Source organism: Carassius gibelio, chromosome B5 (assembly GCF_023724105.1).
Source record: "Carassius gibelio isolate Cgi1373 ecotype wild population from Czech Republic chromosome B5, carGib1.2-hapl.c, whole genome shotgun sequence".
NCBI classification, from domain to species: Eukaryota; Metazoa; Chordata; class Actinopteri; order Cypriniformes; family Cyprinidae; genus Carassius; species Carassius gibelio.
In genome coordinates, this window is record NC_068400.1 from 43,084,199 (window position 1) to 43,108,444 (window position 24,246).

General features: G+C 35.0%; 6 protein-coding genes and 1 long non-coding RNA gene across 15 annotated transcripts; 6 read left to right on the forward strand and 1 right to left on the reverse strand.

The window, feature by feature from the left end:
- Positions 1 to 4: 4 nt before the first annotated feature.
- Positions 5 to 803, forward strand: LOC127958208 (uncharacterized; the record flags this gene model as incomplete). Its single annotated transcript, XM_052556991.1, has 1 exon — positions 5 to 803. A coding segment is annotated over one exon (342 nt), but the record flags the coding sequence as incomplete, so codon positions are not given.
- Positions 804 to 3,661: 2,858 nt separating this feature from the next.
- Positions 3,662 to 12,720, forward strand: LOC127957990 (uncharacterized). 2 transcript variants are annotated; one of them, XM_052556759.1, is made up of 2 exons: positions 3,662 to 4,365; positions 12,430 to 12,720. In XM_052556759.1, the coding sequence occupies exon 1, from the start codon at positions 3,693 to 3,695 to the stop codon at positions 4,161 to 4,163; it is 471 nt and encodes a 156-aa protein (XP_052412719.1). In that variant the 5' UTR covers positions 3,662 to 3,692; the 3' UTR covers positions 4,164 to 4,365; positions 12,430 to 12,720. The 2 variants fall into 2 exon arrangements, with proteins under 2 accessions (XP_052412719.1, XP_052412720.1); XM_052556760.1 differs by lacking the exon at positions 12,430 to 12,720 and adding an exon at positions 8,559 to 8,701.
- LOC127957986 (uncharacterized) lies at positions 7,687 to 12,720 on the forward strand. 2 transcript variants are annotated; one of them, XM_052556753.1, is made up of 2 exons: positions 7,687 to 7,773; positions 11,772 to 12,720. In XM_052556753.1, exon 2 carries the CDS (start codon positions 11,775 to 11,777, stop codon positions 12,243 to 12,245), a length of 471 nt encoding a protein of 156 aa, XP_052412713.1. In that variant the 5' UTR covers positions 7,687 to 7,773; positions 11,772 to 11,774; the 3' UTR covers positions 12,246 to 12,720. The 2 variants fall into 2 exon arrangements, with proteins under 2 accessions (XP_052412713.1, XP_052412712.1); XM_052556752.1 differs by lacking the exon at positions 7,687 to 7,773 and adding an exon at positions 11,518 to 11,661.
- LOC127957987 (uncharacterized) lies at positions 7,687 to 19,065 on the forward strand. 3 transcript variants are annotated; one of them, XR_008153927.1, is made up of 3 exons: positions 7,687 to 7,773; positions 7,888 to 8,558; positions 18,782 to 19,065. XR_008153927.1 is itself a non-coding variant. In XM_052556754.1 (3 exons), the coding sequence occupies exon 2, from the start codon at positions 7,891 to 7,893 to the stop codon at positions 8,359 to 8,361; it is 471 nt and encodes a 156-aa protein (XP_052412714.1). In that variant the 5' UTR covers positions 7,687 to 7,773; positions 7,888 to 7,890; the 3' UTR covers positions 8,362 to 8,385; positions 12,271 to 12,720. The 3 variants fall into 3 exon arrangements, 1 of the variants encoding a protein (XP_052412714.1); XR_008153926.1 differs by lacking the exon at positions 18,782 to 19,065 and adding an exon at positions 12,430 to 12,720; XM_052556754.1 differs by lacking the exon at positions 18,782 to 19,065 and adding an exon at positions 12,271 to 12,720 and having other exon boundaries at positions 7,888 to 8,385.
- On the forward strand, positions 7,695 to 21,737 carry LOC127957989 (uncharacterized). 4 transcript variants are annotated; one of them, XM_052556756.1, is made up of 2 exons: positions 7,695 to 7,773; positions 21,108 to 21,671. In XM_052556756.1, exon 2 carries the CDS (start codon positions 21,111 to 21,113, stop codon positions 21,579 to 21,581), a length of 471 nt encoding a protein of 156 aa, XP_052412716.1. In that variant the 5' UTR covers positions 7,695 to 7,773; positions 21,108 to 21,110; the 3' UTR covers positions 21,582 to 21,671. The 4 variants fall into 4 exon arrangements, with proteins under 4 accessions (XP_052412716.1, XP_052412715.1, XP_052412717.1 ...); XM_052556755.1 differs by lacking the exon at positions 7,695 to 7,773 and adding an exon at positions 11,543 to 11,661; XM_052556757.1 differs by lacking the exon at positions 7,695 to 7,773 and adding an exon at positions 17,910 to 18,023 and having other exon boundaries at positions 21,108 to 21,736.
- Positions 8,238 to 22,035, reverse strand: LOC127957993 (uncharacterized). Of its 2 annotated transcripts, none has more exons than XR_008153928.1 (3): positions 21,842 to 22,035; positions 12,271 to 12,525; positions 8,238 to 8,385 (listed from the first exon to the last, which is right to left on the reverse strand). It is a non-coding gene; the product is annotated as an uncharacterized LOC127957993 (long non-coding RNA). The 2 variants fall into 2 exon arrangements; XR_008153929.1 differs by having other exon boundaries at positions 8,262 to 8,408.
- Positions 18,138 to 22,036, forward strand: LOC127957991 (uncharacterized). The gene is made up of 2 exons (XM_052556761.1): positions 18,138 to 18,781; positions 21,753 to 22,036. Exon 1 carries the CDS (start codon positions 18,140 to 18,142, stop codon positions 18,608 to 18,610), a length of 471 nt encoding a protein of 156 aa, XP_052412721.1. The 5' UTR covers positions 18,138 to 18,139; the 3' UTR covers positions 18,611 to 18,781; positions 21,753 to 22,036.
- The last annotated feature ends 2,210 nt before the right edge of the window (positions 22,037 to 24,246 follow it).

The window sequence follows — 24,246 nt, forward strand, 5'->3', positions numbered from 1 at the left end:
GCTGTCTGCCGATAACGGTTCGCGTATCAGCCTTGAGGATGAGTCTCGAACCCTCAGCAGTTACGGTCTGCACTCTGGATCAGTGGTCAGTCTGCTCATCACCAACCCCGGACCTTTCCAAGTGTTCGTCAGGAATGAGAAGGGCCAGACCGGGACGTATGAAGTGGATATCAATGAGACCGTAGATCAGCTCCAGGCTAAGATCTACCGCAAAGAGAGAGTCCCCGTGGACCAGCAGAGACTGATTTTCAACGGAAGACAGCTGGAGTCCGGCAGAAAGTTGCAGGAATACGACATCAGCTCAGGAAGCAGCATTCACATGACTCTCCGTCTGCGAGGAGGATGATCGGGCGAATGTGTGCAAAAAGGACCAAAAAGTGTTCTCTTTAGATTTGTTAATGATGTATACGAAACTCGCTGTTAAAATTTTTTTTTTTTGCTTCATAACGTCTTAAGAACTCATGAAATTCCATTGTTGGCTATTTATCTGCACTTGTCTTCAGGGGAACACATTCAGGTGTCCTTGTTACATGTACTGACTATTATAATAACAGTAAATTCTGCATAATTACATGCAAGTATACCCAAGTCAACCCTAATCCTATAACCTTAACCATATGTACATGTAGTTAATCAATATTACTCAGTATAACAGTGTAAAAAGGACACCTTAAAATAAAGTGTAGCCCAACCCTCTTCAGAACTCATGAGGATAATTCCATTGTATATAACTGTATCTTTGATCATGATGAATGATCTTTCACTGTGACTATAATAATAAAAACTCAAATCATTTGAAGAAAGTTCCAGTTTTTTTGTTCTGTGGTTCTCATGTTTTTGTGAATTACTGAATAAGTTTTCCCAAAAAGCCTGACATAACTATAGTAAATGCTATTAATAGCCTACTTGAATTACTAATCTTGCAATTTAAGGAAAACATAGCTCTATGTAAACAAATATTTCATCACAATTTTCACACATAGTCATATGGGTACCATGTCTCCAGAAAGCAAACACATAACGTGGTATAAGACACATGATAATGAATGGAAAGTGTTGAGTCTTCTCAGACTGATACGCTGCATAAGTTCAGCTCTAGAGGGTGTGTGTCTCTCTGTAGGGTGTGTCTGGATCACCTGGGTTTCCCTCGTCATGTGATCATGGGGAAAACCCTCTTACCAATGATTCACTCAAGAGCAGAATGAAAAATAAAGGTTGTGTAAGCAGCTGTCAATGAAACACCTTTTCGTTTTCGTTGCCAACTAATCTAAAGTCAACGTGAATCAGGATTATTATAAAATAATTATTTTATGATCTGTTCATCGAGAGGTTCTTTGGGGAATCAAAAATGGTTGTTTTATATGGCATCACTGTGAAAACACACACTTGGAACCTTTATTATTGAGTGTTGCATATTACTGCAGTTAATGGACGTTACACAAATAACTAAATAAAAATAGTAAAAGTAATAATAATAGAAGCATTAGGGAACAAAGTACAAAATTTCACATTAAATCTCACTATGACGTAATTCTTGTCCATGAGATTTCAAGCTCTGTACACACCTGTATGTTTGTATCTTGCATCATTCTGTTATACTCACTGCTTTTCTGAAGTATGGAAACAGAAAGTTGCTGAATAATCACTGGAAAGGAAACCAAGCCTGGGGGTAAGTTTAAAACAATCATGAATATTTAAAACTGATTGTGTGTTTTGTGAAAAAGGAAAACTTCATTTTTACAACAAAAAAAGTAATAAGCATATTTTATTTCTTAACATTAAAGCTGCTATAAATGGAAATGTGCCCTTCACATTTTAAATACAGCAATATAACCCTCTTTACAACACTAGCATACAGTAAAGAGCCTTTAAATCATAATATTAAGAGAATTTTATATATATATATATATATATATATATATATATATATATATATATATATATATATATATATATATATATGTGTGTGTGTGTGTGTGTGTGTGTGTGTATATATATATATTTTTTTTTTTTTTTTTTTTTATTTTTTTTTTTGGTGTGTGTGCTGGTATTTATTTTAAACAAAGCGTCATAAAACAACATTGTATGCATTTATCGGGCTATGAAATTATACAAAATAATTAGCAAGACCATTGCTTTATGTACATCAACTCACAGTGAAGATAACAGCAGTAGTATTAGCAACCGCTAAAATTATTTTGTGCTCAATATATTTTAATTAATCAAATACAGCAATCAAAACCATGACATCATTGTCAGGAACTTCTGCAAGCGAACGAAATAGTTTTAGTAACAAATACACATTTTGTGACAAAACTGATGAAGAAGTAGATTGCACCCAAACATATATTAATTGCCGCTTATGTTAAATAATTCAGAATAGTTCCTTGGTAAAGGAACTTTTATTTTAACTTTATAGCCATATATACTTCTTTAACTTCAAAAGTGTCTTCAGAATATTTAGTGAAGGATAAGCTCATCCTGGGCAGTAAACACAAACACTGTTCATACTATAATTAGTCCAGAAACGAGATTGCCAGGTCTCAGGTGGAACTGATTAGACTTTATCATATAATGGATGGACAGCAGGCATAACTGACACCAGAACAGAAAACAAAACTGTGTCCTTGAACTCCAGTGTCGTCACAAATGGAGGTGTATTCACTCTGTATGACGTGCTTCACTTTACCTGGATTTCCCCAATCTGCAGGTGGAACATTCTCACATTCCAAAGATCTCTGATTTCCTGTTATGTGTGAATGAAACTCTCAAGAAGGTGACTGTTTTTTATTTTATTTTATTTATTTATTTATTTTACATTTTTTACCTTAGTTATAAACTAAGGCTAACTATGAACAGCATATAAATAGGCCTATGCTGATTTTAATGTAGATTACAGAAAACAAATATGGGATAGCGATAAGATACAAAACAGAACGTTCCCCAAGCGTTCATATGGTTCCTACAGGTTATTTATTTATGAATAATTTTTGGTTTTATTGTTTGTTATATTTAGCATGTTTGTTTGTTTTGCATCCAAGTTAGAAAATTATCTGCGGGTAAACAGAACATTGCAAGAAGGTTTTTTATTATTATTATTATTATTATTATTATTTGTAATTACCTGCAGGGAACCAATAGGCCTACTGAACGTTCTTTAAATGTTATTTCTACTTTTACAGTGTTTTAGGACCCACAGATGGCTGGCTGCGTAAATTCAGCTAAATGAGATTTATAAATAAATAAATAAAAGAATGAATGAATGGATAAATTAATATTTAATATTTGATTTTATTATTATTATTAATAATAATATTTTTTTTTGTTTTTGCACTGAACATCCTGTTGATCAATGATTTCTCAGGAATTACATCAGCGATTTGCTGAGAATGGAAACCGAAAGTGACTGAGCAAGTTTTTGAAAAGAAAACATTGTTTTGTTTGGAGGCGGGGCTTGAGCTGACACTTTATATATTCATACCTTTGCTCACCAGAGGCACATTATCTTACAAGACTTATTGAAGATAACATTCAGCGAAAGCCATATTCAGCGAAGCATTTAAACAACGAGACAGGTGAGCCGCATACCTATGAAAATATTGAGCATTAACATTAACTCCAGTTTTAAGTAACTAAATGGTGCTGTAGTTGTCAGTTTTTAATTCTTTTATATTTAATCTATCTGAAAGGTGATGGAGCTGATAATAAGACTGCTGAGTGGAGATGTGAAGCGTCTGGAAGTGAGCGGTGGAGCCACAGTTGGTGAACTGAAGAAACTCATCTCTCAGATCATCGGAGAACCTTCTTACAAACAGAAGCTGTCTGCCGATAACGGTTCGCGTATCAGCCTTGAGGATGAGTCTCGAACCCTCAGCAGTTACGGTCTGCACTCTGGATCAGTGGTCAGTCTGCTCATCACCAACCCCGGACCTTTCCAAGTGTTCGTCAGGAATGAGAAGGGCCAGACCGGGACGTATGAAGTGGATATCAATGAGACCGTAGATCAGCTCCAGGCTAAGATCTACCGCAAAGAGAGAGTCCCCGTGGACCAGCAGAGACTGATTTTCAACGGAAGACAGCTGGAGTCCGGCAGAAAGTTGCAGGAATACGACATCAGCTCAGGAAGCAGCATTCACATGACTCTCCGTCTGCGAGGAGGATGATCGGGCGAATGTGTGCAAAAAGGACCAAAAACTGTTCTTGAAAAGGACAAAAAAATGTTCCATTTAGATTTGTTAACGATGTAGCTAAATACGATACTCGCTGTTAAAATTGTGAGTTTTTTTGCTTCATAATGTCTTAAGAACTCATGCAATTCCATTGTTGGCTATTTATCTGCAGATGTCTTCAGGGGAACACATTCAGGTGTCCTTGTTACATGTACTGACTATTATAATAACAGTAAATTCTGCATAATTACATGCAAGTAACCCTAAGTCAATCCTAATCCTAACCTTACAGTAAAGTACATGTAGTTAATCAATATTACTCAGTAGCCTACTTTAATGTATAATTACAGTGTAAAAAGGACACCTTAAAATAAATTGTATCCCAACCCTCTTCAGAACTCATGAGGATAATTCCATTGTATATAACTGTATCTTTGATCATGATGATCTTTCATTGTGACTATAATAATAAAAACTCCAATCATTTGAAGAAAGTTCCAGTTTTGACCTTTTTAAAAAAAAAAAAAAGTATTTATTTTTTTGTGGTTCTCATGTTTTTGTGAATACGTTTTCCCAAAAAGCCTGACATAACTATAGTAAATGCTAATTCTTTATGAAGAAAAAGAAAGTAGACGTTAATTACTCTAATTTACATGACATCCAGGTCTGTAAATCACTTTCCTACTTAGAATACCTCATATATCCAGGTTTGCAAAATGGATCCCTGAAATACATAAATAAAATACATAAAATAAGATAAGAAATATCTATAGCTCATATTAATACTTGAATTACTGATCTTGCAATTTGAGTAAAACATATTTCATCACAATTTTCACACATAGTCATATGGGTAACATGTCTCCAGAAAGCAAACACATAACGTGGTATAAGACACATGATAATGAATGGAAAGTGTTGAGTCTTCTCAGACTGATACGCTGCATAAGTTCAGCTCTAGAGGGTGTGTGTCTCTCTGTAGGGTGTGTCTGGATCACCTGGGTTTCCCTCGTCATGTGATCATGGGGAAAACCCTCTTACCAATGATTCACTCAAGAGCAGAATGAAAAATAAAGGCTATGTAAGCAGCTGTCAATGAAACACCTTTTCGTTTTCATTGCCAACTAATCTAAAGTCAGCGTGATTCAGGATTATTATAAAATAATTATTTAATGATCTGTTCACCAAAAGGTTCTTTGGGGAACCAAAAATGGTTGTTTTATATGGCATCACTGTGAAAACTCACACTTGGAACCTTTATTATTGAGTGTTGAGTATAATTGCATAGTCAATGGACGTTACACAAATAACTAAATAAAAAATAGTAAAAGTAATAATAATCGAAGCATTAGGGAACAAAGTACAACATTTCACATTAAATCTCACTATGACGTAAGTCTTGTACATGAGATTTCAAGCTCTGTACACACCTGTATGTTTGTATCTTGCATCATTCTGTTATACTCACTGCTTTTCTGAAGTATGGAAACAGAAAGTTGCTGAATAATCACTGGAAAGGAAACCAAGCCTGGGGGTGAGTTTAAAACAATCATGAATATTTAAAACTGATTGTGTGTTTGTGAAAGATGCAACTTCATTTTTACAACATAAAAAGTAATAAGCATATTTTATTTCTTAACATTAAAGCTGCTATAAATGGAAATGTGCCCTTCACATTTTAAATACAGCAATATAACCCTCTTTACAACACTAGCATACAGTAAAGAGCCTTTAAATCATAATATTAAGTGAATTATATATATATAAAAAAAAAACAGAAAAAAAAACAAATATATATATATATATATATATATATATATATATATATATATTTTTTTTTTTTTTTTTTTCAGTTTTTTTTTTTTTTTTTGGTGTGTGTGCTGGTAATTATTTTAAACAAAGCGTCATAAAACAACATTGTATGCATTTATCGGGCTATGAAATTATACAAAATATATTAGCAAGCCCATTGCTATTTATGTACATCAACTCACAGTGAAGATAACAGCAGTAGTATTAGCAACCGCTAAAATTATTTTGTGCTCAATATATTTTAATTAATCAAATACAGCAATCAAAACCCTGACATCATTGTCAGGAACTTCTGCAAGCGAACGAAATAGTTTTAGTAACAAATACACATTTTGTGACAAAACTGACAAAGATTGCACCCAAACATATATTAATTGTCTCTTATGTTAAATAATTCAGAATAGTTCCTTGGTAAAGGAACTTTTATTTTAACTTTGTAGCCATATATACTTCTTTAACTTCAAAAGTGTCTTCAGAATATTTAGTGAAGGATAAGCTCATCCTGGGCAGTAAACACAAACACTGTTCATACTATAATTAGTCCAGAAACGAGATTGCCAGGTCTCAGGTGGAACTGATTAGACTTTATCATATAATGGATGGACAGCAGGCATAACTGACACCAGAACAGAAAACAAAACTGTGACCTTGAACTGCAGTGTCGTCACAAATGGAGGTGTATTCACTCTGTATGACGTGCTTCACTTTACCTGGATTTCCCCAATCAGCAGGTGGAACATTCTCACATTCCAAAGATCTCTGATTCCCTGTTATGTGTGAATGAAACTCTCAAGAAGGTTACTGATTAATTTATTTTTTGTTACATTTATTTTTTAATGTTAATTTGAATGTTTATGAGGTTGATGAAGGAAGGAAAGGACTAAACCATACGCAGTTATAAACTGACTATAGGCTAACTATAAACAGCGTATAAACTATAGGCCTATGCTGATTTTAATGTAGATTACAGAAAACAAATATGGGTTAGCGATAAGATACAAAACAGAACGTTCCCCAAGCGTTCATATGGTTCCTACAGGTTATTTATTTATTAATAATTTTTGGTTTTATTGTTTGTTATATTTAGCATGTTTGTTTGTTTTGCATCCAAGTTAGAAAATTATCTGCGGGTAAACAGAACATTGCAAGAAGGTTTTATTTTTTTATTTTATTTATTTATTATTAATTACCTGCAGGGAACCAATAGGCCTACTGAACGTTCTTTAAAGGTTATTTCTATTTTTAGAATGTTTTGGGACCGACAGATGGCTGGCTGCGTAAATTCAGCTAAAGGAGATTTATAAATAAATAAATAAAAGAATGAATTAATGGATAAATTAATATATCATATTTGATTTTATTATTATTATTATTTATATATATATATATATATATATATATATATATATATATATATATATATATATATATATATATATATATATATATATATATAATATATATATATATATATATATATATATATATATATATATATATATATATATATATATATATATATTTTTTTTTTTTTTTTTTTTTTTTTTGCACTGAACATCCTGTTGATCAATGATTTCTCAGGACTTACATCAGCGATTTGGTGAGAATGGAAACCGAAAGTGACTGAGCAAGTTTTTGAAAAGGAAACATTGTTTTGTTTGGAGGCGGGGCTTGAGCTGACGCTTTATATATTCATACTTTTGCTCACCAGAGGCACATAATCTTACAAGACTTATTGAAGATAACATTCAGCGAAAGCCATATTCAGCGAAGCATTTAAACAACCAGACAGGTAAGCTGCATACCCATGAAAATATTGAGCATTAACATTAACTCCAGTTTTAAGTAACTAAATGGTGCTGTAGTTGTCAGTTTTTAATTCTTTTATATTTAATCTATCTGAAAGGTGATGGAGCTGATAATAAGACTGCTGAGTGGAGATGTGAAGCGTCTGGAAGTGAGCGGTGGAGCCACAGTTGGTGAACTGAAGAAACTCATCTCTCAGATCATCGGAGAACCTTCTTACAAACAGAAGCTGTCTGCCGATAACGGTTCGCGTATCAGCCTTGAGGATGAGTCTCGAACCCTCAGCAGTTACGGTCTGCACTCTGGATCAGTGGTCAGTCTGCTCATCACCAACCCCGGACCTTTCCAAGTGTTCGTCAGGAATGAGAAGGGCCAGACCGGGACGTATGAAGTGGATATCAATGAGACCGTAGATCAGCTCCAGGCTAAGATCTACCGCAAAGAGAGAGTCCCCGTGGACCAGCAGAGACTGATTTTCAACGGAAGACAGCTGGAGTCCGGCAGAAAGTTGCAGGAATACGACATCAGCTCAGGAAGCAGCATTCACATGACTCTCCGTCTGCGAGGAGGATGATCGGGTGAATGTGTGCAAAAAGGACTAAAAACTGTTCTCGAAAAGGACTAAAAATTGTTCTCTTTAGATTTGTTAAGGACGTAGCTAAATATGATACTCCCTGTTAAAATTGTGAGTTTTTTCTTCATGTCTTAAGAACTCATGCAATTCCATTGTTGGCTATTTATCTGCACTTGTCTTCAGGGGAACACATTCAGGTGTCCTTGTTACATGTACTGACTATTATAATAACAGTAAATTCTGCATAATTACATGCAAGTATCCCCAAGTCAACCCTAATCCTAACCTTAACCATATGTACATGTAGTTAATCAATATTACTCAGTACACCAGTGTAAAAAGGACACCTTAAAATAAAGTGTAGCCCAACCCTCTTCAGAACTTATGAGGATAATTCCATTGTATATAACTGTATCTTTGATCATGATGAATGATCTTTCACTGTAACTATAATAATAAAAACTCAAATCATTTGAAGAAAGTTCCAGTTTTTTTGTTCTGTGGTTCTCATGTTTTTGTGAATTACTGAATAAGTTTTCCCAAAAAGCCTGACATAACTATAGTAAATGCTATTAATACTTGAATTACTAATCTTGCAATTTAAGGAAAACATAGCTCTATGTAAACAAATATTTCATCACAATTTTCACACATAGTCATATGGGTACCATGTCTCCAGAAAGCAAACACATAACGTGGTATAAGACACATGATAATGAATGGAAAGTGTTGAGTCTTCTCAGACTGATACGCTGCATAAGTTCAGCTCTAGAGGGTGTGTGTCTCTCTGTAGGGTGTGTCTGGATCACCTGGGTTTCCCTCGTCATGTGATCATGGGGAAAACCCTCTTACCAATGATCCACTCAAGAGCAGAATGAAAAATGAAAGCTGTGTAAGCAGCTGTCAATGAAACACCTTTTTGTTTTTCGTTGCCAACTAATCTAAAGTCAGCGTGATTCAGGATTATTATAAAATAATTATTTAATGATCTGTTCACCGAAAGGTTGTTTGGGGAAGCAAATATGGTTCTTTTCTATGGCATCACTGTGAAAAGGGAAGTAGTGGCCTAATGGTTAGAGAGTCGGACTTGCAATCGAAGAGTTGTGAGTTTGAGTCTCGAGCCGGCAGGAATTGTGGGTGGAGTGCATGTACAGTTCTCTCTCCACCTTCAATACCACGACTGAGGTGCCCTTGAGCAAGGCACTGAACCCCCAACTGTTGCCCACTGCTCTGGCTGTGTGTTCACTGTGTGTGTGTGTGTGTGTTCACTGCTGTGTGTGTGTGCACTTTGGATGGGTTAAAAGCAGAGCATGAATCCTGGCCGAATGTCACTTCACTTCAAAACTCATGCTTAGAACCTTTATTATTGAGTATAATTGCAATGGACATTACACAAATAAAACACACCAAGTTTGTATCTTGCATCATGTTTATACTCGCTGCTTTTCTGAAGTATGGAAACAGGAAGTTGCTGAATAATCCCTGGAAAGGAAACTCAGCGAAGGGGTGAGTTCAAAACAATCATGAATATTTAAAACTGATTGTGTGTTTGTGAAAGAGACAACTTCATTTTTCCAACAAAAAAGTAATAAGTATATTTTATTTCTTAACATTAAAGCTGCTATAAATGCAGTGTGAAATGTGCCCTTCACATATTAAACAGAATAATATAACACTCTTCAAAACACTGGCAAACAGTAAAGAGCCTTTAAATCATAATATTATATAAATGTTATTTTATTTTATACATGTTTTATTGGTGTGTGTGCTGGTAATTATTTTAAACCAAGCGTCATAAAAACAACATTGTATGCATTTATCGGGCTATGAAATTACACAAAATAATTACCAAGACCATTGCTATTTATGTACATCAACTCACAGTGAAGTTAACAGCAGTATAAGTAACCGCTTACATTATTTTGTGCTCAATATATTTTAATTAATCAAATACAGCAATCAAAACCCTGACATCATTGTCAGGAACTTCTGCAAGGGAACGAAATAGTTTTAGTAACAAATACACATTTTGTGACAAAACTGACAAAAATTGCACCCAAACATATATTAATTGCCTCTTATGTTAAATAATTCAGAATAGTTCCTTGGTAAAGGAACTTTTTTTTTATTTTTGTAGCCATTATATACTTCTTTAACTTCAAAAGTGTCTTCAGAATATTTAGTGAAGGATAAGCTCATCCAGGACAGTAAACACAAACACTGTTCATACTATAATTAGTCCAGAAACGAGATTGCCACGTCTCAGGTGGAACTGATTAGACTTTATCATATAATGGATGGACAGCAGGCATAACTGACACCAGAACAGAAAACAAAACTGTGACCTTGAAATGCAGTGTCGTCACAAATGGAGGTGTATTCACTCTGTATGACGTGCTTCACTTTACCTGGATTTCCCCAATCTGCAGGTGGAACATTCTAACATTCCAAAGATCTCTGATTCCCTGTTATGTGTGAATGAAACTCTCAAGAAGGTGACTGTTTTTTTCTTTTCTTTTATTTATTTTACATTTTTTTACCTTAGTTATAAACTAAGGCTAACTATGAACAGCATATAAATAGGCCTATGCTGATTTTAATGTAGATTACAGAAAACAAATATGGGATAGCGATAAGATACAAAACAGAACGTTCCCCAAGCGTTCATTTGGTTCCTACAGGTTATTTATTTATGAATAATTTTTGGTTTTATTGTTTGTTATATTTAGCATGTTTGTTTGTTTTGCATCCAAGTTAGAAAATTATCTGCGGGTAAACAGAACATTGCAAGAAGGTTTATTATTATTATTATTATTATTATTATTATTATTATTTGTAATTACCTGCAGGGAACCAATAGGCCTACTGAACGTTCTTTAAATGTTATTTCTACTTTTACAGTGTTTTAGGACCCACAGATGGCTGGCTGCGTAAATTCAGCTAAAGGAGATTTATAAATAAATAAATAAAAGAATGAATGAATGGATAAATTAATATTTCATATTTGATTTTATTATTATTATTAATAATAATATTTTTTTTTGTTTTAGTTTTTGCACTGAACATCCTGTTGATCAATGATTTATCAGGACTTACATCAGCGATTTGCTGAGAATGGAAACCGAAAGTGACTGAGCAAGTTTTTGAAAAGGAAACATTGTTTTGTTTGGAGGCGGGGCTTGAGCTGACGCTTTATATATTCATGCCTTTGCTCACCAGAGGCACATTATCTTACAAGACTTATTGAAGATAACATTCAGCGAAAGCCATATTCAGCGAAGCATTTAAACAACCAGACAGGTAAGCTGCATACCCATGAAAATATTGAGCATTAACATTAACTCCAGTTTTAAGTAAATGGTGCTGTAGTTGTCAGTTTTTAATTCTTTTATATTTAATCTATCTGAAAGGTGATGGAGCTGATAATAAGACTGCTGAGTGGAGATGTGAAGCGTCTGGAAGTGAGCGGTGGAGCCACAGTTGGTGAACTGAAGAAACTCATCTCTCAGATCATCGGAGAACCTTCTTACAAACAGAAGCTGTCTGCCGATAACGGTTCGCGTATCAGCCTTGAGGATGAGTCTCGAACCCTCAGCAGTTACGGTCTGCACTCTGGATCAGTGGTCAGTCTGCTCATCACCAACCCCGGACCTTTCCAAGTGTTCGTCAGGAATGAGAAGGGCCAGACCGGGACGTATGAAGTGGATATCAATGAGACCGTAGATCAGCTCCAGGCTAAGATCTACCGCAAAGAGAGAGTCCCCGTGGACCAGCAGAGACTGATTTTCAACGGAAGACAGCTGGAGTCCGGCAGAAAGTTGCAGGAATACGACATCAGCTCAGGAAGCAGCATTCACATGACTCTCCGTCTGCGAGGAGGGTGATCGGGCGAATGTGTGCAAAAAGGACTAAAAACTGTTCTCTTTAGATTTGTTAATGATGTAGCTAAATACGATAGACCTGTTATGCTCGCTATCAAAATGTGTGTTTTTTAATAATGTCTTAAGAACTCATGCAATTCCATTGTTGGCTATTTATCTGCAGATGTCTTCAGGGGAACACATTCAGGTGTCCTTGTTACATGTTACATGTACTGACTATTATAATAACAGTAAATTCTGCATAATTACATGCAAGTATCCCCAAGTCAACCCTAATCCTAACCTTAACCAAATGTACATGTAGTTAATCAATATTACTCAGTACACCAGTGTAAAAAGGACACCTTAAAATAAAGTGTAGCCCAACCCTCTTCAGAACTCATGAGGATAATTCCATTGTATATAACTGTATCTTTGATCATGATGAATGATCTTTCACTGTGACTATAATAATAAAAACTCAAATCATTTGAAGAAAGTTCCAGTTTTTTTGTTCTGTGGTTCTCATGTTTTTGTGAATTACTGAATAAGTTTTCCCAAAAAGCCTGACATAACTATAGTAAATGCTATTAATAGCCTACTTGAATTATTAATCTTGCAATTTAAGGAAAACATAGCTCTATGTAAACAAATATTTCATCACAATTTTCACACATAGTCATATGGGTAACATGTCTCCAGAAAGCAAACACATAACGTGGTATAAGACACATGATAATGAATGGAAAGTGTTGAGTCTTCTCAGACTGATACGCTGCATAAGTTCAGCTCTAGAGGGTGTGTGTCTCTCTGTAGGGTGTGTCTGGATCACCTGGGTTTCCCTCGTCATGTGATCATGGGGAAAACCCTCTTACCAATGATTCACTCAAGAGCAGAATGAAAAATGAAAGCTGTGTAAGCAGCTGTCAATGAAACACCTTTTTCTTTTTCGTTGCCAACTAATCTAAAGTCAACGTGAATCAGGATTATTAGAAAATAAATATTTAATGATCTGTTCACCGAAAGGTTCTTTGGGGAACCAAATATGGTTCTTTTCTATGGTATCACTGTGAAAAGGGAAGTAGTGGCCTAATGGTTAGAGAGTCGGACTTGCAATCGAAGAGTTGTGAGTTTGAGTCTCGAGCCGGCAGGAATTGTGGGTGGAGTGCATGTACAGTTCTCTCTCAACCTTCAATACCACGACTGAGATGCCCTTGAGCAAGGCACTGAACCCCCAACTGTTGCCCACTGCTCTGGCTGTGTGTTCACTGTGTGTGTGTGTGTGTGTTCACTGCTGTGTGTGTGTGCACTTTGGATGGGTTAAAAGCAGAGCATGAATCCTGGCTGAATGTCACTTCACTTCAAAACTCATGCTTAGAACCTTTCTTATTGAGTATAATTGCAATGGACATTACACAAATAAAACACACCAAGTTTGTATCTTGCATCATGTTTATACTCGCTGCTTTTCTGAAGTATGGAAACAGGAAGTTGCTGAATAATCCCTGGAAAGGAAACTCAGCGAAGGGGTGAGTTCAAAACAATAATGAATATTTAAAACTGATTGTGTGTTTGTGAAAGAGACAACTTCATTTTTCTAACAAAAAAAGGAATAAGTATATTTTATTTCTTAACATTAAAGCTGCTATAAATGCAGTGTGAAATGTGCCCTTCACATATTAAACAGAATAATATAACGCTCTTTAAAACACTGGCAAACAGTAAAGAGCCTTTAAATCATAATATTATATAAATGTTATTTTATTTTATACATGTTTTATTGGTGTGTGTGTGCTGGTAATTATTTTAAACCAAGCGTCATAAAAACAACATTGTATGCATTTATCGGGCTATGAAATTATACAAAATAATTACCAAGACCATTGCTATTTATGTACATCAACACACAGTGAAGATAACAGCAGTAGTATTAGTAACCGCTAAAATTATTTTGTGCTCAATATATTTTAATTAATCAAATACAGCAATCAAAACCCTGACATCATTGTCAGGAATTCCTACTGGAATAAAATGCTGTTGGTTATTTACAGGGCCTAATGTTAAACCAACTGATGGAAATGATAACTGAACTTTTAACAGTTTTTTTGCAAAGCACAATATTATAAATTAGATCTCGTGATTGAGTTGAAACCAAATTATTGTTGTATAAGCATAGCAAGCATCATAGCAAAAAGGCTAACAAAGAGTTATACCCACCACCAATTAACATTAGCCCTTCATTCATGAAATGGATACTGTAATCATACAGAGACAAAAGTTGCATACCTTTATCTTTTGCTCGTTTCTCCTCTTCTTCTTTTCTTTTTTTTTCGCAATTGGGAACCTGGCTTTGACATTTTCTTCTCCATCTCTGTTTATTTGGCACTCGACAATCAACAGATTTCCCATCCCCCCAACTGTCACTCAGGACCAGAAGTCAAGACTAAACCAATTCACCTTGATGACCGCATAATCGTTTTGTATTACCTAGTTTCATTTGCAGGAACTATAGGCCTGTATTATAACATTATGAATGAAATGTGGGTTATTTGGAAGAAAGTCGAGGTGTGTGACTGACTTTAGCCTATTATTAATTATATTACTAGTGTGGATCCCCCGTCCCCGTCCACCCCCGCCCTGTCCGTTCCATTTGAGAGAGACCCAGAGGTGAAATGTCGCACGCGCCTCTCGCCCCACTCCCTTACACTTCTCTCACAACACAGAGCTTCAACTCCAATCATTTGAAGAAAGTTCTAGTTTTGACCTTTTTTTTAAAAAAAAAATTTTTTTTTTTTTTTTGTGGTTCTCATGTTTTTGTGAATACGTTTTCCCAAAAAGCCTGACATAACTATAGTAAATGCTAATTCTTTATGAAGAAAAAGAAAGTAGACGTTAATTACTGTAATTTACATGACATCCAGGTCTGTAAATCACTTTCCTACTTAGAATACCTCATATATCCAGGTTTGCAAAATGGATCCCTGAAATACATAAATAAAATACATAAAATAACATAAGAAATATCTATAGCTCATATTAATACTTGAATTACTGATCTTGCAATTTGAGTAAAACATATTTCATCACAATTTTCACACATAGTCATATGGGTAACGTCTCCAGAAACCAAACACATAACGTGGTATAAGACACATGATAATGAATGGAAAGTGTTGAGTCTTCTCAGACTGATACGCTGCATAAGTTCAGCTCTAGAGGGTGTGTGTCTCTCTGTAGGGTGTGTCTGGATCACCTGGGTTTCCCTCGTCATGTGATCATGGGGAAAACCCTCTTACCAATGATTCACTCAAGAGCAGAATGAAAAATAAAGGCTATGTAAGCAGCTGTCAATGAAATACCTTTTCGTTTTCATTGCCAACTAATCTAAAGTCAACGTGATTCAGGATTATTATAAAATAAATATTTAATGATCTGTTCACCGAAAGGTTCTTTGGGGAACCAAAAATGGTTGTTTTATATGGCATCACTGTGAACTCACACTTGGAACCTTTATTATTGAGTGTTGAGTATAATTGCATAGTCAATGGACGTTACACAAATAACTAAATAAAAAATAGTAAAAGTAATAATAATCGAAGCATTAGGGAACAAAGTACAACATTTCACATTAAATCTCACTATGACGTAATTCTTGTCCATGAGATTTCAAGCTCTGTACACACCTGTATGTTTGTATCTTGCATCATTCTATTATACTCACTGCTTTTCTGAAGTATGGAAACAGGAAGTTGCTGAATAATCACTGGAAAGGAAACCAAGCCTGGGGGTGAGTTTAAAACAATCATGAATATTTAAAACTGATTGTGTGTTTGTGAAAGATGCAACTTCATTTTTACAACAAAAAAAGTAATAAGCATATTTTATTTCTTAACATTAAAGCTGCTATAAATGGAAATGTGCCCTTCACATTTTAAATACAGCAATATAACCCTCTTTACAACACTAGCATACAGTAAAGAGCCTTTAAATCATAATATTAAGTGAATTATATATATATATATATATATATATAAAAAAAACAGAAAAAAAAAAAAATATATATATATATATATATATATATATATATATATATATATATATATATATATATATATATATATATATATATATATATATATTTCTTTTTTTTTTTTTTTTTTTTTTTTTTTTTTGGTGTGTGTGCTGGTAATTATTTTAAACAAAGCGTCATAAAACAACATTGTATGTATTTATCGGGCTATGAAATTATACAAAATATATTAGCAAGCCCATTGCTATTTATGTACATCAACTCACAGTGAAGATAATAGCAGTATTAGTAACCGCTTACATTATTTTGTGCTCAATATATTTTAATTAATCAAATACAGCAATCAAAACCCTGACATCATTGTCAGGAACTTCTGCAAGCGAACGAAATAGTTTTAGTAACAAATACACATTTTGTGACACAACTGACAAAGATTGCACCCAAACATATATTAATTGCCTCTTATGTTAAATAATTCAGAATAGTTCCTTGGTAAAGGAACTTTTATTTTAACTTTGTAGCCATATATACTTCTTTAACTTCAAAAGTGTCTTCAGAATATTTAGTGAAGGATAAGCTCATCCTGGGCAGTAAACACAAACACTGTTCATACTATAATTAGTACAGAAACGAGATTGCCAGGTCTCAGGTGGAACTGATTAGACTTTATCATATAATGGATGGACAGCAGGCATAACTGACACCAGAACAGAAAACAAAACTGTGGCCTTGAACTGCAGTGTAGACACAAATGGAGGTGTATTCACTCTGTATGACGTGCTTCACTTTACCTGGATTTCCCCAATCAGCAGGTGGAACATTCTCACATTCCAAAGATCTCTGATTCCCTGTTATGTGTGAATGAAACTCTCAAGAAGGTGACTGATTAATTTATTTTTTGTTACATTTATTTTTTTATGTTAATTTGAATGTTTATGAGGTTGATGAAGGAAGGAAAGGACTAAACCATACGCAGTTATAAACTGACTATAGGCTAACTATAAACAGCGTATAAACTATAGGCCTATGCTGATTTTAATGTAGATTACAGAAAACAAATATGGGTTAGCGATAAGATACAAAACAGAACGTTCCCCAAGCGTTCATATGGTTCCTACAGGTTATTTATTTATTAATAATTGTTGGTTTTATTGTTTGTTATATTTAGCATGTTTGTTTGTTTTGCATCCAAGTTAGAAAATTATCTGCGGGTAAACAGAACATTGCAAGAAGGTTTTATTTTTTTATTTTATTTATTTATTATTAATTACCTGCAGGGAACCAATAGGCCTACTGAACGTTCTTTAAAGGTTATTTCTATTTTTAGAATGTTTTGGGACCGACAGATGGCTGGCTGCGTAAATTCAGCTAAAGGAGATTTATAAATAAATAAATAAAAGAATGAATGAATGGATAAATTAATATTTCATATTTGATTTTATTATATAATATATATATATATATATATATATATATATATATATATATATATATATATATATATATATATATATATATATATATTTTGCACTGAACATCCTGTTGATCAATGATTTCTCAGGAATTACATCAGCGATTTGGTGAGAATGGAAACCGAAAGTGACTGAGCAAGTTTTTGAAAAGGAAACATTGTTTTGTTTGGAGGCGGGGCTTGAGCTGACGTTTTATATATTCATGCCTTTGCTCACCAGAGGCACATTATCTTACAAGACTTATTGAAGATAACATTCAGCGAAAGCCATATTCAGCGAAGCATTTAAACAACCAGACAGGTGAGCCACCACTATGAAAATATTGAGCATTAACATTAACTCCAGTTTTAAGTAACTAAATGGTGCTGTAGTTGTCAGTTTTTAATTCTTTTATATTTAATCTCATCTGAAAGGTGATGGAGCTGATAATAAGACTGCTGGGCGGAGATGTGAAGCGTCTGGAGGTGAGCGGTGGAGCCACAGTTTGTGAACTGAAGAAACTCATCTCTCAGATCATCGGAGAACCTTCTTACAAACAGAAGCTGTCTGCCGATAACGGTTCGCGTATCAGCCTTGAGGATGAGTCTCGAACCCTCAGCAGTTACGGTCTGCACTCTGGATCAGTGGTCAGTCTGCTCATCACCAACCCCGGACCTTTCCAAGTGTTCGTCAGGAATGAGAAGGGCCAGACCGGGACGTATGAAGTGGATATCAATGAGACCGTAGATCAGCTCCAGGCTAAGATCTACCGCAAAGAGAGAGTCCCCGTGGACCAGCAGAGACTGATTTTCAACGGAAGACAGCTGGAGTCCGGCAAAAAGTTGCAGGAATACGACATCAGCTCAGGAAGCAGCATTCACATGACTCTCCGTCTGCGAGGAGGATGATCGGGCGAATGTGTGCAAAAACGACCAAAAAGTGTTCTCTTTAGATTTGTTAATGATGTATACGAAACTCGCTGTTAAAATTTTAATTTTTTGCTTCATAATGTCTTAAGAACTCATGCAATTCCATTGTTGGCTATTTATCTGCAGATGTCTTCAGGGGAACACATTCAGGTGTCCTTGTTACATGTACTGACTATTATAATAACAGTAAATTCAGCATAATTACATGCAAGTATACCCAAGTCAACCCTAATCCTAACCTTAACCATATGTACATGTAGTTAATCAATATTACTCAGTATAACAGTGTGAAAAGGACACCTTAAAATAAAGTGTAGCCCAACCCTCTTCAGAACTCATGAGGATAATTCCATTGTATATAACTGTATCTTTGATCATGATGAATGATCTTTCACTGTGACTATAATAATAAAAACTCAAATCATTTGAAGAAAGTTCCAGTTTTTTTGTTCTGTGTTTCTCATGTTTTTGTGAATTACTGAATAAGTTTTCCCAAAAAGCCTGACATAACTATAGTAAATGCTATTAATACTTGAATTACTAATCTTGCAATTTAAGGAAAACATAGCTCTATGTAAACAAATATTTCATCACAATTTTCACACATAGTCATATGGGTAACATGTCTCCAGAAAGCAAACACATAACGTGGTATAAGACACATGATAATGAATGGAAAGTGTTGAGTCTTCTCAGACTGATACGCTGCATAAGTTCAGCTCTAGAGGGTGTGTGTCTCTCTGTAGGGTGTGTCTGGATCACCTGGGTTTCCCTCGTCATGTGATCATGGGGAAAACCCTCTTACCAATGATTCACTCAAGAGCAGAATGAAAAATAAAGGCTATGTAAGCAGCTGTCAATGAAACACCTTTTCGTTTTCGTTGCCAACTAATCTAAAGTCAGCGTGATTCAGGATTATTATAAAATAAATATTTTATGATCTGTTCACCGAGAGGTTCTTTGGGGAATCAAAAATGGTTGTTTTCTATGGCATCACTGTGAAAACACACACTTGGAACCTTTATTATTGAGTGTTGCATATTACTGCAGTTAATGGACGTTACACAAATAACTAAATAAAAATAGTAAAAGTAATAATAATAGAAGCATTAGGGAACAAAGTACAAAATTTCACATTAAATCTCACTATGACGTAATTCTTGTCCATGAGATTTCAAGCTCTGTACACACCTGTATGTTTGTATCTTGCATCATGCTGTTATACTCACTGCTTTTCTGAAGTATGGAAACAGAAAGTTGCTGAATAATCACTGGAAAGGAAACCAAGCCTGGGGGTGAGTTTAAAACAATCATGAATATTTAAAACTGATTGTGTGTTTTGTGAAAAAGGAAAACTTCATTTTTACAACAAAAAAAAGTAATAAGCATATTTTATTTCTTAACATTAAAGCTGCTATAAATGCAGAGTGAAATGTGCCCTTCACATTTTAAATACAACAAAATAACCCTCTTTAAAACACTGGCAAACAGTAAAGAGCCTTTAAATCAGGGGCGTTAGACTGGGGGTAGGTAAAACCAGTACTGATTACCAGGGCCCCAAAGGAAGAGAGGGCCCTTGAAAAGTCTGGAAATATATATTTTCAAGGGATGGGGGGGGGGGGGCATTAGGACTGCCTATGCATAGGGCCCAGGATCTTGTGCAGCGCCCCTGTTTTAAATCATAATATTAAGTGATTTAGTAACAAATACACATTTTGTGACAAAACTGACAAAGAAGTAGATTGCACCCAAACATATATTAATTGCCTCTTTATGTTAAATAATTCAGAATAGTTCATTGCTAAATTAACTTTTATTTTAACTTTATAGCCATATATGCTGCTTTAACTTCAAAAGTGTGTGAATGAAATTATCAAGAAGATGGCTAGTTAATATTTTTGTGTTTTATTTTATGAGGTTGATTTTGATGTTTATGAGGTACCCTACATGAAGAAAGGAAAGGACTAAACTGTTATAACCTATAACAGTATAACTACATAACACCATTCAAACTAAATGCTTATTTTAATGTGTACAGAAAACAAATATGGTAAAGCTATAAGTTACAAAAACAGAACGTTTAATAAATGAATGAATGAATATTTCACTTTTTTTTGCACTGAACATCCTGTTGATCAATGATTTCTCAGGACTTACATCAGCGATTTGGTGAGAATGGAAACCGAAAGTGACTGAGCAAGTTTTTGAAAAGGAAACATTGTTTTGTTTGGAGGCGGGGCTTGAGCTGACGCTTTATATATTCATACCTTTGCTCACCAGAGGCACATTATCTTACAAGACTTATTGAAGATAACATTTAGCGAAAGCCATATTCAGCAAAGCATTTAAACAACCAGACAGGTGAGCCACATACCCATGAAAATATTGAGCATTAACATTAACTCCAGTTTTAAGTAACTAAATGGTGCTGTAGTTGTCAGTTTTTAATTCTTTTATATTTAATCTCATCTGAAAGGTGATGGAGCTGATAATAAGACTGCTGAGTGGAGATGTGAAGCGTCTGGAAGTGAGCGGTGGAGCCACAGTTGGTGAACTGAAGAAACTCATCTCTCAGATCATCGGAGAACCTTCTTACAAACAGAAGCTGTCTGCCGATAACGGTTCGCGTATCAGCCTTGAGGATGAGTCTCGAACCCTCAGCAGTTACGGTCTGCACTCTGGATCAGTGGTCAGTCTGCTCATCACCAACCCCGGACCTTTCCAAGTGTTCGTCAGGAATGAGAAGGGCCAGACCGGGACGTATGAAGTGGATATCAATGAGACCGTAGATCAGCTCCAGGCTAAGATCTACCGCAAAGAGAGAGTCCCCGTGGACCAGCAGAGACTGATTTTCAACGGAAGACAGCTGGAGTCCGGCAGAAAGTTGCAGGAATACGACATCAGCTCAGGAAGCAGCATTCACATGACTCTCCGTCTGCGAGGAGGGTGATCGGGCGAATGTGTGCAAAAAGGACCAAAAAGTGTTCTCTTTAGATTTGTTAATGATGTATACGAAACTCGCTGTTAAAATTATTTTTTTTTGCTTCATAACGTCTTAAGAACTCATGCAATTCCATTGTTGGCTATTTATCTGCAGATGTCTTCAGGGGAACACATTCAGGTGTCCTTGTTACATGTACTGACTATTATAATAACAGTAAATTCTGCATAATTACATGCAAGTATCCCCAAGTCAACCCTAATCCTAACCTTAACCATATGTACATGTAGTTAATCAATATTACTCAGTATAACAGTGTAAAAAGGACACCTTAAAATAAAGTGTAGCCCAACCCTCTTCAGAACTCATGAGGATAATTCCATTGTATATAACTGTATCTTTGATCATGATGAATGATCTTTCACTGTGACTATAATAATAAAAACTCAAATCATTTGAAGAAAGTTCCAGTTTTTTTGTTCTGTGTTTCTCATGTTTTTGTGAATTACTGAATAAGTTTTCCCAAAAAGCCTGACATAACTATAGTAAATGCTATTAATACTTGAATTACTAATCTTGCAATTTAAGGAAAACATAGCTCTATGTAAACAAATATTTCATCACAATTTTCACACATAGTCATATGGGTACCATGTCTCCAGAAAGCAAACACATAACGTGGTATAAGACACATGATAATGAATGGAAAGTGTTGAGTCTTCTCAGACTGATACGCTGCATAAGTTCAGCTCTAGAGGGTGTGTGTCTCTCTGTAGGGTGTGTCTGGATCACCTGGGTTTCCCTCGTCATGTGATCATGGGGAAAACCCTCTTACCAATGATTCACTCAAGAGCAGAATGAAAAATAAAGGTTGTGTAAGCAGCTGTCAATGAAACACCTTTTCGTTTTTGTTGCCAACTAATCTAAAGTCAGCGTGATTCATTATTATAAAATAAATATTTTATGATCTGTTCACCGAGAGGTTCTTTGGGGAATCAAAAATGGTTGTTTTCTATGGCATCACTGTGAAAACACACACTTGGAACCTTTATTATTGAGTGTTGCATATTACTGCAGTTAATGGACGTTACACAAATAACTAAATAAAAATAGTAAAAGTAATAATAATAGAAGCATTAGGGAACAAAGTACAAAATTTCACATTAAATCTCACTATGACGTAATTCTTGTCCATGAGATTTCAAGCTCTGTACACACCTGTATGTTTGTATCTTGCATCATGCTGTTATACTCACTGCTTTTCTGAAGTATGGAAACAGGAAGTTGCTGAATAATCACTGGAAAGGAAACCAAGCCTGGGGGTGTGTTTAAAACAATCATGAATATTTAAAACTGATTGTGTGTTTTGTGAAAAAGGAAAACTTCATTTTTACAACAAATAAAAAGTAATAAGTATATTTTATTTCTTACCATTAAAGCTGCTATAAATGCAGAGTGAAATGTGCCCTTCACATTTTAAATACAACAAAATACCCCTCTTTAAAACACTGGCAAACAGTAAAGAGCCTTTAAATCAGGGGCGTCAGACTGGGGGTAGGTAAAACCAGTACTGATTACCAGGGCCCCAAAGGAAGAGAGGGCCCTTGAAAAGTCTGGAAATATATATTTTCAAGGGATGGGGGGGGGGACATTAGGACTGCCTATGCATAGGGCCCAGGATCTTGTGCAGCGCCCCTGTTTTAAATCATAATATTAAGTGATTTAGTAACAAATACACATTTTGTGACAAAACTGACAAAGAAGTAGATTGCACCCAAACATATATTAATTGCCTCTTTATGTTAAATAATTCAGAATAGTTCATTGCTAAATTAACTTTTATTTTAACTTTATAGCCATATATGCTGCTTTAACTTCAAAAGTGTGTGAATGAAATTATCAAGAAGATGGCTAGTTAATATTTTTGTGTTTTATTTTATGAGGTTGATTTTGATGTTTATGAGGTACCCTACATGAAGAAAGGAAAGGACTAAACTGTTATAACCTATAACAGTATAACTATATAACACCATACAAACTAAATGCTTATTTTAATGTGTACAGAAAACAAATATGGTAAAGCTATAAGTTACAAAAACAGAACGTTTAATAAATGAATGAATGAATATTTCACTTTTTTTTTGCACTGAACATCCTGTTGATCAATGATTTCTCAGGACTTACATCAGCGATTTGGTGAGAATGGAAACCGAAAGTGACTGAGCAAGTTTTTGAAAAGGAAACATTGTTTTGTTTGGAGGCGGGGCTTGAGCTGACGCTTTATATATTCATGCCTTTGCTCACCAGAGGCACATTATCTTACAAGACTTATTGAAGATAACATTTAGCGAAAGCCATATTTAAACAACCAGACAGGTGAGCCGCATACCTATGAAAATATTGAGCATTAACATTAACTCCAGTTTTAAGTAACTAAATGGTGCTGTAGTTGTCAGTTTTTAATTCTTTTATATTTAATCTCATCTGAAAGGTGATGGAGCTGATAATAAGACTGCTGAGTGGAGATGTGAAGCATCTGGAGGTGAGCGGTGGAGCCACAGTTGGTGAACTGAAGAAACTCATCTCTCAGATCATCGGAGAACCTTCTTACAAACAGAAGCTGTCTGCCGATAACGGTTCGCGTATCAGCCTTGAGGATGAGTCTCGAACCCTC

Bases quoted from the DNA above. Each gene is read 5' to 3' on its own strand.
- LOC127957986 (XM_052556753.1), top strand. From the start codon at position 11,775: ATGGAGCTGATAATAAGACTGCTGAGTGGAGATGTGAAGCGTCTGGAA.
- LOC127957987 (XM_052556754.1), top strand. From the start codon at position 7,891: ATGGAGCTGATAATAAGACTGCTGAGTGGAGATGTGAAGCGTCTGGAA.
- LOC127957990 (XM_052556759.1), top strand. From the start codon at position 3,693: ATGGAGCTGATAATAAGACTGCTGAGTGGAGATGTGAAGCGTCTGGAA.
- LOC127957991 (XM_052556761.1), top strand. From the start codon at position 18,140: ATGGAGCTGATAATAAGACTGCTGGGCGGAGATGTGAAGCGTCTGGAG.
- LOC127957989 (XM_052556756.1), top strand. From the start codon at position 21,111: ATGGAGCTGATAATAAGACTGCTGAGTGGAGATGTGAAGCGTCTGGAA.